This window comes from Callorhinus ursinus, unplaced genomic scaffold (genome assembly GCF_003265705.2).
Source record: "Callorhinus ursinus isolate GAN/ISIS: 27379988/994484 unplaced genomic scaffold, GSC_fseal_2.0 scaffold10, whole genome shotgun sequence".
Lineage (NCBI taxonomy): Eukaryota > Metazoa > Chordata > Mammalia > Carnivora > Otariidae > Callorhinus > Callorhinus ursinus.
In genome coordinates, this window is record NW_027397072.1 from 21,790,965 (window position 1) to 21,804,916 (window position 13,952).

General features: G+C 51.9%; 2 protein-coding genes across 5 annotated transcripts in view; one reads left to right on the forward strand and one right to left on the reverse strand.

Moving 5' to 3' along the window:
* Positions 1-1,079, forward strand: part of CIMIP2C (ciliary microtubule inner protein 2C) — a 15,454-nt gene extending 14,375 nt beyond the window's left edge. For all 3 annotated transcript variants that reach the window (XM_073897122.1, XM_073897123.1, XM_025867589.2), the window contains one exon: positions 882-1,079. In XM_073897122.1, the coding sequence (XP_073753223.1) occupies positions 882-1,026 (145 nt within the window). In that variant the 3' untranslated portion in view covers positions 1,027-1,079. The remainder of the gene's footprint in view (positions 1-881) is intronic.
* A 1,034-nt stretch (positions 1,080-2,113) lies between these two features.
* The window catches only part of CIB4 (calcium and integrin binding family member 4), a 47,643-nt gene continuing 35,804 nt past the window's right edge, over positions 2,114-13,952 (reverse strand). For both annotated transcript variants that reach the window (XM_025868626.2, XM_073897124.1), the window contains 3 exons: positions 5,455-5,564; positions 4,511-4,599; positions 2,114-2,959 (listed from right to left, as the gene is read on the reverse strand). In XM_025868626.2, coding sequence (XP_025724411.2) covers positions 2,929-2,959; positions 4,511-4,599; positions 5,455-5,564 — 230 coding nt within the window. In that variant the 3' untranslated portion in view covers positions 2,114-2,928. The remainder of the gene's footprint in view (positions 2,960-4,510; positions 4,600-5,454; positions 5,565-13,952) is intronic.

The following is a 13,952-nucleotide window of genomic DNA, read 5'->3' on the forward strand; positions in this document are numbered from 1 at the left end:
ACCATCACATCACCACCATCACCATCATCACCCTACTTTCATCACCATTACCACCATCACCACCATCACCGTCGCCACCATCACCACCAACATCACCACCATCACCATCACCACCATCACCACCATCACCGTCGCCACCATCACCACCACCATCACCATCATCACATCACCACCATCACCACCATCATCACCACCACCATTACCATCATCACCACCACCATCACCATCACTATCACCACCACCATCACCATCATCACCATACTGTCATCACCATCACCACCATCACCACCACCATCACCGTCGCCACCATTACCATCACCACCATCATCACCATCACCACCATCACCACCATCACCATCACCACCATCACCGTCTCCACCATCACCATCACCACCATCATCACCATCACCACCATCACCACCATCACCACCATCATCACCATCACCACCATCACCACCATCACCGCCATCGCTCTCACCACCATCGCCATCATCACCATTTCTTATATTCGTTGAGTGTTTCCTCCTTGTCCAGCATTATTGAAGTGCTTTATAAGCATTACCTCATTTACTCCTCAAAACAAAGCTAAGACAGATGTCCTAACATTAGTCCATTTTATGTGTCCACTTCCAGCAAGAGTTGAGCCAGAATCTGACAGCCATGTTCTGTCTGACAGCCATGTTCTCTCTCTTAACCACTGTACCATTGTACAGGTACAAATTATTCTGCTCTGAGCTGCAGGGTGACTTATCAGATGTTGAGCTGATGAGCAGCCAGCAGGGCCAGGACGGGCTAGAACGTTGGGTACACAGGGCTGTGGGTGGGCACCGCCCCCACCCCCCTGGCACACTGCATAAAGCTGGCTCCACCCTTGCCCCCAGTCCTCCTCTGACCCCAGAGAAGAAGTGGCACCTTTTAAGAGTATCCCCTGAGAACCTGAAGACCTACCAGATGTTCCCCTCGGGGAAGAGGGTCTCCCCACACGAGCGGCAGAAGAGAGATCGCTACTTTGAGTTCAGAGCGTGATGTCTGAGAGCTTGGCTCTGACCAGCTTGGCTTTTTGGAATAAAATCTTTAGCCTCGACCAAACTATGGTGTTCTCCTCTGAGCCCCAGGAATATTTGGCCACAACAAAGACACGCCTGAGGGTCACACAGCACTGGGTCTTAAGGCCTGTGGAAAGCCCAGCTCAGGGGTTCACGCCAGTAGAAAGCTGTGTCCAGTGACCTACTGGGCACCCCCACCCTTCCTCTGAGGTGGGGGCAGGTAGGACCAAGAACTGTAGGGCTCCTGAGTCTTGGTGGCAGGTCACTCAGGTACAGAGATACCTCCCATCTGCTTCCATGAGCATAATCGAGGAAGCCCCATGATCACATGTCTGAGAATGAAGGGGAAGTGACCACGGAACAATTGCACAGGGGGTCAGGTGCAAAGGACTTCCAGTTTGAGCCCTGACTTGGCATCATTTAGTCCACACACTCACTTGTGAGGGAGGTGGTGTCAGCCCCACCTTACTGATAAAGACACGGAGTCTTGGAGGTTGAGAAAGTTGCCCAAGCTCCCACAGCTTAGAAGTGACCCAGTGTTTTGACCCAAGGCCTCGTTTTCCCACTACATAACCTGCCTGTGGTCCATGTGGAGACTCAGAGGTAGGGATGACTCAGCCCTGAAGCCCTTCTGGTGCCGGAGAGAAAAAGCTGTGTCCACCAACCTCTCTCTGCATTCTTCCCAGACTGGCATGGACAGGCTGATTTGGCATCTCCCCTGGGGACTATTTCTACAACAGCACAGGAGGGAGTGACCCAGGACTAAGCATTCTTCAAGGAAATGGGGGGAATGGGCTCCCAGAGCACATGCTTGAGGTGGGGAGTCTGGAGTGTCTGCTTTCACCAGGCTGCTGCTTCATTCTTCCTGGGAGGCCTCCTGCCTGCTGGGGCAGGGGACAGGAAGTGGGGGACAGCCCCTCCATAGACAGGATCTGGGATGGGGACCTCAGGCCAGGTATGCATCCACATGACAGGGTTTCTCCAACATTCCAGCATCTCTTAGAGTTGATCAAGGGACTGCCATCAATCAATGGGAAATTTATTACCTCTTGAATGGGTGAGTCAGGACCTAAAGGCAAAGAGACCACTGCAGGTTCAAGTACATGTCACAGTGAGACAGCCCCTCCCCTGGGAGCCAGTGGTTAGACACCTTCTTAGAGGACAATGTAGACAAGAAAAACTGTGTGCCCATCAGAGAGGCATCTGTCAGCTCTCAGAGACCCTATAAGGGGCTTCTCCTGTGACCCAGACTCCTTGATTACCAGGGTGCCAAAGGGTCCCTGTGGTGGCCAAGTTCATTCCAGGATTTGGCTGAAGAGCAAAGCAAATAAACCCCAACTGCTGGTCCACACTGTTGCATCCTGGAGCCTGGGGGTGCCAAGTGGGTCCTAGATGCCTTCTCCCATGACAAGGACTGGGAAACTGGGCACCAGCTAGAATGACCACTATATACATGTCTCTGTAGTTGGCAGTAGGAGATGCTGGGAGGTAGCTCCAGTGAAGGAAGGGAATGATGTGGATTTTCTGCGTAAACTTCATCCCATTTGGCCTGGTCCCTGCTGTGATGTGGGTTGGGATTTGAACCCTGTCCTCAAAAAGGCTGGTCATCCCAGCTAGCTTGCTGTCATCAGCAAACTTAAGCCCTGGAATGAGCAGTCCCTAATAAAAGGTACTTCTACGCGATCCTGTATTCAAAAGATGAACTGGTGGGGGATGGGAAAGGCTTTTGTTTTGCTTTATTGAATAAACAATAGTCTAGAAGTGAGGTAGGACAGGGACAAAGTCATACTTCTGATCAGAGTCCCCCAGTGCCCGAAGGGGGTTGAATTCCAAGTTCCAGTAGTCCCCTTCGAGGCTGCCAGCTCAGGTATTTGTGGCCACATCAAAAGCCCCAGAAGTGAATCCGAAAGGAGCTAAGAGAAAGCATCCCATGAGCCACCCTGAGCTACAGCTCTAAAGTGCCCTCCACTTTCCAGGTTCATAGCGGTCCTGGAGGCCCCCTCTCGTCCCTCTCTCTGGGATGGTCGGTTTGCAGCTGTTGCAAACCCTCCCAAAGCCTTATGCTCCTTTTAGCATCACCAGAAAGTGAAGGGTGTCAGAACCTCGGAGGCCCCCTCTCGTCCCTCTCTCTGGGATGGCTGGTTCGCAGCTGTTGCAAACCCTCCCAAAGCCTTATGTTCCTTTTAGCATCACCAGAAAGTGAAGGGTGTCAGAACCTCGTGGTGCCAAAACCAATGGAAAGAAATGGGAGAGATTCAAAGAAAAAGGCAAGAAGGACAAGATTCTGGCCTCAGTGATGTGCTGAGCTGTTCTGGAAGAAGAGGAATTACCTTAGTTGGGGTGGTTCCAAGTGTGGACAGTCTTTCGGAGGGTCTGCCCAGGCCTGGGCCCCATAGCAGCCGGGTTGGCCTGGAGAGCCCTCTCCTCCCACCACGTGACTGGATGAGGGGTGGACACCTGACCCGACTCAGGCCAATAGGATTCTCTGTCTGGGAATTTGGAGTCAGAGCTGAGAAATATTACTTAGGAGTGAGCGACTGCTGCCGGGAGGCCATGAGTGGCCTCCTGTCTGACAAAGGAGAGATTTCTGGTTTGCATGTAGAGCTAAGTGCAGAGGAGCTGAAGAGAGAGGCAGAGACTCCAGGCACAGAGAAGAGAGAAAATACACCATCTTCAGTTCCTGACCAGGTATTCTCTGAGGTCTAGTTGTCTTTGTTCTTTTTCCGATTGGTTAGTTAAACCATCATGCGTGGCCATTCTTTGCTATCAAATTCACCTAGACTATAAGACCAAGGGCAGATGTATGCAAACAGATGCCAACTCCACCCAAGAAGGGCATTCTAACAGGGCTGTGCGATCATGAATGGGCTGCCTCCAGGGGTGGTGCTTTCCCCATAACTGGAAGGATCCAAACAAGATGGTTAAACATGGCCTGGGCAATATGGAGATGGCCAGTCATCTCAAGGGTGTCTGCACCAAGCTATAAGACCATTAATGACCCTTCTACCTGAAAAAAGGTTTGGAAATACCCCATGACCAGCATCTTCACACCCCCATGCAAATCCCCGACTCCTGGTGACCACAGGGGGCAGGGGAGCAGGACAGGCAGTGGCAAAGGCCACCTGCCGGTCAGTCCTAGAGCCCCCTGGTGCCTGGGGGGAAGACGCCGGTGTGCCAGGCCAGCTCTAGATGGGCAGCACCTGAAGTCAGGACCACCCACGTCATTTGCAGAGCCTGGAATATAATCTTGCCTTTGCTGGTTAAAACCCCACTCCTTCTTTCAAAAGGTTAGAAATGTAGGTTACTGAATTTCTCCAAAGCTCCAGGTTTGCTGACTCTGAAAGAATCGGCAAAGTACCCTGGAAACTCATGACCTCCTTGGGAAGATGAGGGGCTTCGTTGGCTCTTCCTGCCCACCCCCACTATGCTGGTCCCTCCCCCTCCCCCACTCCAGAGCACCTTACTTCATGAAGTCTGGAGACTTGGCCATAGCATGTTCAAACTCTGAGAAAGACAGCATGTTGTCATTGTCCAGATCCGACTCATTCAGGACCTGGCCAGGGGTGTAGGAGGAGCCAGAGAGCAGAGAGGAGCCCAGTATGAGAAAGTGAGACGGGGCCACAGGCGGAGGGTAAAATGTCTCACGCCAAGTGCTGCCATAGGCCAGGCTCTCTGCTAGGTGCTTAACATGCGCGTAAGTTCCCTGACCCCCTTGTGGGGGGGGTGAGGCAGATGTTCTCCGCCCCGCCCCAAATACTCCCCACCCCAGACAAAGACATGGAGATACAGAGATAAGGTTATGTGCGCTGAGGTCTGTCTGGGACATGGGAAGAGTTCCCTTCGTGCCTCCAGCACAAACTTGGCAGTGAAAATGGGTGCAGAGGTGAATGGGGTGACATCCCCCCCCATACCTATATCCGGTCACAGGCAGGGGCTCTGTACTGCAAGGGGCCCGGTCAGGTCTAGAAGGCAGTGATGACCTCTCATGGTTTTATCTTTGCTTCTAGTTTCAATCCAGACCACAAGCACTTGAAGGTTCCCATGGTCTTAGGACAAACAGATTCATGAGGCTGCCTTCATGTCCTGTCACACTTTGGACTGTCACTCTAGGACATCTGGGATAACATGGGAAAGGCGACGTGATGATGTGTCCATCTGCGGCTAAGCTGCTGTCGGGCCACCTGCCTACAGTGACCGCAGTGTGGGTGGGAGGGCCCCTTGGAGTGGGTGGCTTGGGCACCTGCTCTTGGGGACCCTGGAAGGAAGGACTTTGGAGGAAAGATGCAAACTTGGGTGATAGTTGCCTCCAGCATGTGCCCATCCCTCAGGGCACCCCACCCAGCCTGCCATCCAGGGGCTTTGGGGGATGGCCTGGACCAACCCAGCCTGTGTGGCCCTGGGCACACACGTGGTTCGTGAGGTCGGTCAGCAGGTCCTCGGATACGTCATCACTGTTGAGCAGTCGGAGGACAATCCTCTGCAGGTCCTCCTCGTCGATGAAGCCATTCTCGTTAAAATCTGCAAAGAGAAGGCAGAGTGTGAGAGGAAAGGGGGCCTTCCTCAGCCTCCCAGGAGTCCAGGGAGCCATGGCCCCACAGAACCGCACCGTCCCAGGCGGGCTTCGAGCCTGGCCCTCAGAGAGCCCTGGGCAGGCAAGCAGCAAAGGGGGTGGAGGGGGGCTGTAGACCCAGGAGGTGCTGAATAACACGATAAACACAGCAATAGTCGTGAGCATTCACTGGGCGCATACTCTCCGCTCAGACGTGTCCTGAGAGCTTCACCTGTTTTCAGTCACTGAATCTTCACAGTCTACCTTTTACGAGTCTCACTCTGCCAAAAGCACACTGAGGCACAGAGGTGTGAGATGTTGGCCCACGCCGCCTGTAAGTGGAAGGCGGGATTCAGACCCAGCTAGGCGGGCCCCCGAGCCCGCGTCACCCACCGTGCTACGAAAATCTCCACCTCAGAGCTCACCAGCCAGTAGATGGTTTGGCCGGGAGCTGGGGACACCTGGACTTGAGTCCTTGAGTCCTCCTTTTTGAGTTCAAAAATATGGTCATTCCTATGAAAATACTGTTACATTGTATGTCAACAACAACAAAATGTGGGCATTACACAAGCCCCCAACACCCTGGACGCCCCCCCCCCGGGTGTGTTTAACCCAGTTCCCTACAGAGGCGCCTTGGAAGGGTGTCCCTGGGCCTCTCAGTGCCTGCTGCAAGTCTTCTCTACAGGCCTGGAGCACTCCTACCCCCAGCCGTTGCCGAAGGCAGCCCCCGGCCTGGAGTGCCCGCCTCCTTTTCCTCCAAGCCCTGGGATACTCTGACTCACCCTGTACTTGCCCTCCCTTGCCTCCCTGTGAAGTCTCCCTGACACCCTCAGGCCCAGGATGGCTCCCTCCTCGAGCTCCAGCAGCTCCTAACACAGGACCTGTCCTCCCGGCATGAGCCTTGCCCTCCTCGGCACCGGTGGCCTAGGGCTGCCTTGTTTTCCTGTTGCAGCGCCTGCTTCTGGCCACCGCCTCACTCATTCGCACTCGGCAGACACGTGGGTGCCTGCTGGGTGCCCATCCCCAAGCCCGGCATCGGTGCACAGATGTACCAGATTGGTTCCTGCCTGCCTGGAGCTCCCAGTGTGGGGGTGCAGGGGAGACAGTTGGGCACCTGAGTAGCTTGGCTCCAGGGAGAGAAGAACAGGCATCCCTAGGGCTCCAAGGGTTTCCAAATGGGCAAGTTCATGTCTGATTGGGGTTGGGGGTGTGAATGAGGAAGACTTCTTGGAGGAAGAGGCATCAGAGAAGGATTAAGGGGTTTGGGCCTCCAGAGATGGCAACCGGAGGAGGTGCCAGGGTCACTAGGGACAGTGGTAGAGAAGGAAGAGCACCAGAGTGATCAGTCTGGGGTGAGGGGAACAGTAGCTTGGAGGTCTGGGAGAGTGGTCAGAGGTTAAGGGTAGAAGGCAGGCTGAACTCCATAGAGCCATGAATGCCTAGGGAGGCTACTCTGGGAGAATGTCCCTACCTCCTCTGGGAACCCCAGCACAGCTCCTGCCTCTTCTGGAACCCCCAGTGTGGCCCCTACCTCCTCTGGGAACCCCAGCACAGCCCCTGAAGCACTCATCAGCTATGCAGTAAGTAGGGGCAGTAAGCTTAGGCAGGTACAATGCCACCATGACAAACAGATGTGCCAGGCAGTGATCTAAGTGCTTTCTCTTCTACTGCATTTAGTCCTCATAACACCGATGAAGACAGTGAGGCACACTGAGATTAAATAACCATACTCACTTCTTTAGTCTCAGTTCAGCCTCTTGCCTTTTAAACATCTATGTCTAGCCTGGGCTTCTCCTGAACTCCAGGCGCATCCACAGGCTGGTGGATCCATCCACAGGCCTTCTTGTCCTCTCCACTTGGAGGTCTGATAGGTCCCTCAAGTTCAACTGGTCCAAACCCAAACTCTTGACATGCCCCCCTCCTCCCTGGCCCCAAACCTGCTGCACTCAGCTGTGCCCTTCTTGGCAAATGGGCAATGGCCAATAAGCTTGGAGTCATCCTTGACCGTGTCCCTGCCTCGCTCCGCATGGCTAAGGTGTCAGCAGGCCCTCCCAGCTCCACCTTGGAGAGACAGTGGACCCAGCCTTATGACCTCTCCGCGGCACTGCCCCCACCATGGCCCAGCCAGCATCACCGCTCTCCAGGGTTACCCTAGCGGCCTCCTAACCAGTGTGCTTACTCTCCGCCTGCCCCCTCAGTCTGATTTCCCTCAGCAGCCTGGGGTCCTGCGGATCCTACCACATTCCGCCCCTCAGCACCACTTCTCACAGCCTCCATCTCAGCCAGAGGAAAGCCCAGGTCCCGACCGTGTTCCCCAAAGTCTGCCCTGTCCTTACTCTGCCTCCTTGCATTTTCCCCATCAGGTCAGGCTCGATCCTGCCTCAGGGCCTTTGCACTGTGATTTCCCCTCCCTGGAACACTCACCCAGAGATCCTTAGGGTCTTCACTTAAATGCCAGCTTCTCACCAGAAACTGCCTAAAATTGCACTTCCTGTCCCATTCCCTGCTTTATTTTTCTCCCAGTGCCCCATACTACCTGACACACTGTTATGTTTCACTCATTAGTTCCTTTGTTTCTCTCCACTAGAATATAAATTCCTCGAGGGCAGAAAGTTTTGTGTTTTTGGTCACTCTTGTATCCCCAGCTCCTAGAACAGTGCCTGGAGCAGGGTAAGCACTCACTGAATATTTGTTGAGTAAGTGAACACATGAACTATCTGAAGTCACACGTTGATAAATGATGGGTAGTAAACCCAGGCACTACAACTTTGTGGGAAGTCTGTGCTCTGAATCACTCATAACTGCTCTTATTGTAATGAAGCACCCAATTTTTAGCTGGGTGTAGGACCATCTAAACTTAACACCGTATTTCCCAGCCTCCCTTGCTGCTTGATGTGGCCCCACGTTTGAGTTCTGGCCAGTGAGATGCAAGCAAAAGAGGCACAGGCAACTTCTCGGAATGTCTTTAAAGAGAAGGCTATACCTTCTTTGTGACACTGAGGCGACCTTGGGAACAGAGGATAAAGTGACACCATGGAGGAACCTACGTCCCGGACCTTGCAGAACCACCGGGACAACTGCCTCTGGGATTCTACACATTAGAGAAATAACATGTAGCTGCCAGAGATCTTGGAAGGTATCTTGTGTAAACCACTTGGGGGTCCCTGTCATTTGCCACCAAATTTAACCCTAACTAATGCATGACCTGAGCCTCTGTTTCCTCATCCATAAACAGATTAACAGTACCTCCACAGATTTGCTGTGAAAATTAAATAAGGAAATGCATGGAAGTCTTCTGGCATGGGGTTTGGAATATAGAAGATGCTCATTAGGTAGAGTAGAGGCTCAATTTTATGTCATTTGAGGATGTTAAATACTGAAAATGCTAACCCTGGAAACTGTAATCTCTCGCTTTGAAGAACGAAAGCTAGAGCTATATTGGTCCTGGAATGGAGGAGCAAGTGTGCTGATGTCACAGGATCCTTCAGGGGTAGAGCTCAGACTTTTGGCTCTGTTCCCCTGGACAGGATATGGATATGAAAGGACACTCACTACCCCAGTCCCTAAGCAGATGTCTCTCCCCTGGCCAACTGTTTATCGGCCCCAGGTCCTGAAGGTCAAGTCCTGAGACGTTCATCCGGGCTCTCCCGCGCAGCTCTGCTAGCACACATCGTGAGTGAGGGCTGGGAGCAGGTGGAGGGGCCGAGGGACTGGCACTGGGACTGGAGGGAGGGGGCAGCGGCAGTGACATTGCACTGCTGGTAAGAAGCTCCGCAGCCTCTCCCAGAGACCCCGCAGTGTCCCCAGGCGTCCCACTGGCCCAGCTCCCATATGCAGAGACGCAGCAAAGTGACATGGCTCTGGTCCCAGGCCATCAGAAAACAGAATAATTTGCTGGAGTAGAATGTAGTCCTGGACAGTTCCCCTCCTTTGGGGGTGCAAGGACAGAGCCTACTGGGAAAGGGGTGGGGGCTGGGAGCTCTGGGCGGCTGGCCAGCCCCTGCAGCCTCAGCAGCCTCAGACCTGTAGCCGGGGCCATTCTGAGAATGGGGGTGGGCCTACCTCTTGCCGTTTCCCGACAACAGGAAGTTTAGAGAGAGCTTGGAGAATCGGGGCTCAGCCTTCAGGTCCCCCCAGAACAATCTTGCCATCACCATCCCAACCTCCCTGTCCTGCTACTCCTTGCAATTTCTGAAGTCCTTTTACAGAAATCAGCCCACGTTGGTTGCGTGGGGAAGGGCACGCCTTCACCATCATTCGCAGGAGAACCGAGGCTGCCTCCCTTGCTTCTGCCAGCCCTCTGTCCTGGGTCAGGTCTTGGGGTGGTGTGGCAAGCTCTCCTGCTGGTGCTCTGGCACCTGCCTGAAGATCATTCACATCTGGTGGCAGCCCTGCCAATGGGAGCCGGAAGGCAGGGCTGGGGTGTTGGTCTCTGACAGGTGAAAGTCCTCACAGAGAGGGTGGGGGCTCGATCCATTGGAGGCCAGGAACATCCCTCAAAGCAGAAACGGGAGCCCAGCAGGTACAACCCAGGTGCTGGATTCTTGACGGAGACCGATCCCCCCTTCCTTCCTACGAACAGCAGTGCAATTCCTGTCCAGGGTGACGCCATATTCAGTTTAAAATACCCAGGTGTCCAGTCTCCGTGGCAGCTATCTGTGGTCACGTGACATGGTTCTGGACAAAGCAGTCCAAAGCTGCTGGGTGGGGCATCCAGGAAAGCTTGTTACAGAAGAGTCAACTTCATCTGTGCCTTCAAATGTTCATTTGGTTCTTATCCCTTCTCCCGTCCTTTTTTTTCCTGCCTGGAATGAAGATGAGAAGCCTGTATAGGCACAGACACCATCTTGTGATGATGAGAACAACAGTCCCATACTAAAGATGGCAGATTAGGGGGGCTGGAAGGAGCCAGGCGTCGCCTACTTCCCCCTGGCTCTGGACAGCCTAATTCCAGGCTTTTTTTTTTTTTTTTTAAACATGGACATTTACATATAACTGAATGCAAGCCAAACTGGTAGAGTAGCTCCGAAACTCTGCTGCACTTGAGAATCACCCAGGGAGCTTTGAAAAAGCCCACCAACCAGGGCACACCTTACGTCAGATCTGTGCAGCTGGGGCCCAAGCAGCTGTGGGTCTTGAGTCCCCAGATGACTGCAGTGTGCAGTCACGTTTGAGAACCAATGGGTTAGAGCAGTGTCTCCTAAACTTTAAGATGTGGAGGACCGAGCTGGGGGTCTTGTTAACATGTGGACTCTGATGCAGCAGGTGTGTGGCAGGGCTGGGGGGCTGGGGAGTCTGCATTCCTAATGGGCTTCTTGCCAATGTTGCTGCTGGTGCATGGGCCACTTGTGGAGGACCAAGGCATTAGGGCATCGAGTTAAGTCTCTGGACTTTGGCTAAGAAGGCTCACCAGGGCCATTACCACCTTCTCCTTTTCCTTTTTCTTCTTCCTCTTCTGCCTTCATTGCTACCCTTCCCACCTCAATGTACTGAGCAGCTCCCACGCGCCAAGCACCGGGCTCAGAGATTCACGTGTCCCATCTCTAATCCTGCTGACAGCTCCGTAAGGCAACAAATCTTCTGAACCCAAAGAGAATTCAGATTTGTCTGGGTATATCTGATGAAGCCTTGGAGTTTATGAGTCCCCAGGCATCTATTTGCACAGCTGATTTGCATGAAGGCTTTGCGCTTTCTGTTTTTGTGCGGGAGCTCAAGGAGGAAGGAAACCCGTCAAGGGGGCCTGGAGAGAGGGGCTGGAGGAGGGCACAGGGACAGCGTGGGGGACAGGTGGCATCTGGTCCTGATCTGACCTGAGGCGCTCCGTCTGACCTCTGGGGAGTGAGGGCATTCTTCCCATTTCTCAGCTGAGCACAGTTTAGCTCCTGTGCCTTGAAGCCTGAAGAGAACCTGCTGTTCTTGTAGCTCCCTGAAGGTTTGGGTGTTTTTGTTTGTTTAGCTCTGGAAACCATGGAAAGACAGCTGAGGCAGACATCTTTGGGCACATCTGCTCAGCCCACACTTTATCATCTCTGAGAAGTGTCCCCACCCCCAGCAGTGGGCCTCGGGAGCTGTGTTTGTTATGTGACTCTGCATCTTCTGGGCTGCGGTTGGTTGGACAAGGCTGTTTACCCAGCCCGGGCGTAGCAAGATCATGCATTTGGCTGAGCCATCAGTCTCTCCTGAGAAAATGGGGGACTAGGGTGTTCATCTTTGACCCATAGGCACAGAAGCATAAAAGTCTGCAGGAAGAGCAAATGCACAGAGAGAAGTGGAGATGAGAGACCAGGCAGCCAGCAAGAGAAAAGAAGATAGCAGCTGCCTCACTTCCTGACCACTTGCCAGTTGCGTCCTTGGGAGGCTGCTTCAGTTCTCCCACGGGTTCCATGCTGCTTGTGATGGACAAACTCTAGAGCCCTCCGCCCCCGCCATGACGGGCCCCTCTTGGTGTTTATGTGTATATAATCTCCATGTCCCCTTCCTGTGGAAGGGAACTGCGACTTATATCTCACCAGCAGAATTTGGCAACAGTGATGGGATGTTACTTCCGTGATTACAACGTTATATAAGACTCTATCTTACCAGCATACACACTCAAGAGACTCTCTCTAGCTGTCTTTGAAGAAGCAAGTGGCTATATCAGGGGAGGCCCGTGTGGCAAGGAGTGCAGACCAGCCTCTGGAAACTGAGGGCAGCCTCCAGCGGATAGCCAGTGGGAAGCCAGGGCTCTAAGCTCCATAGACACAAGAAATGCACTTGCCAACAACCAGAGTGAACTTATAAGTGGGTTCCTCCCCGGTCACAGGCAGCCCAGACAGAGCCTTGACTACAGCCCTGTGAAATCCTAGGAGAGGACACAAATAAGCCATGCCAGACTCCTAGCCCACGGAAACTGTGAGATTTTAAATGTGTCATCTACAGCCACTAGGTTTGTGGTAATTTATCACACAGCAAAGGGAAACGAATATACTGCTGTTCTCATCCGTTGCCTTTTACACAGGTAGGTCCCTGTTACTTGCCACCTGAAGACTCTTGGCTAAGATGAGAGCACTCAGCCTGGGCCAGCACTCTGCATCAGGAAAAGCTGCCCATTCAGAAGAGTACTGACTGGAGGCAGAAGCGGCTCGGGACAGCACAGCAAGTGCTCTGCGGCATGAGTCCCGACAGAGAGGGGCAGCAGCTAGTGGGCTAGAACTCCCTGGGGATCCCCAGAAGTACTTGGGGTAAGGAAGGAGGATGACTAATGAACAGGTGGGGACCACTAAGCCAATTGAATTTGGGTATGTGATTTCATTTGTACTTAGCTCTGCTTAAAGTTCACTGTAAATGTATGTCTTGTATCAAACTTAGGACATGTGGGGCCATTACTTCTTCAAATATCTTTTCTTCCCCATTAATTCTTTTCCTTCTGTTCTTTAGATTAGATTATTTATATTGAACTATCTTCGGAGTCAGGTTTTTGACTCTTTCCTCTGTCATCTCCATTCTCCTGTTAAGCCCATCCAGGGAATTTTTATTTTAGATATTTTATTTTTCACTTTTTATTTTCATTTGATTCTTCCTTATGGTTTCTATTTCTCTGCTGAGAATTCCTCCTATTTCTTCCATTATGAATTTCTTTTACCTCACTGGCCAAGGTTTAGTAGCTGTTTTAAGAGACTTATCAGCTAATTCCAACATCTGGGTCATGTCAGAGTCAGGCTCCATTCTTGAGAATATGTCAATTTTATATTTTTAATTGTCTAGTGAATAATTTTGGATTGTAGCTCAGACATTTCTGGTTTTTTTTAAATTTTTGTATTTTGTATAACTTTGGATTGTATCTTAGACATTATAAATGATTTATTGTCTGGATTCTGTTATATTCCTCTAAAGAGTGCTGGTTTTTTTTTTTTTTATTCTATCAGGCAATTGATAGGACTTAAAGTGCAAACCCTGTCACAGAGGGACCTTGTTCAAATGCAGTGGCCACTCAAATCTCAGTTCTGTTATCCTTACCTGAGCTGCTTTGAGTCTGCCCTTGTATATATGGTTTAGAGGTCAGAAAGAGATCTGTTCATACACAGATGTTGGGCTCCTTTGTCTGGCTTTCTTTCATGGACTTTCCCTTCTTTTCACTTTTCAGGGGAAAATTGCCCCAAACCCTCTGATTCTTCAAGTCAGAAAGAGTTCAAAGTTTCTATCAGTCCTGTATGATGCCCCTCACTGAAAGCCACCTTTAGGCTAAAAAAGTTTATAAAAAGGGGAGGGGACCATCCAGTACCATTTCTTTCTTTTAAATGTCAACTCTCTGCTTCTGGTACCATTCTAGTGCCTGCATATATATATATATATATATATATATATATATATATATATAT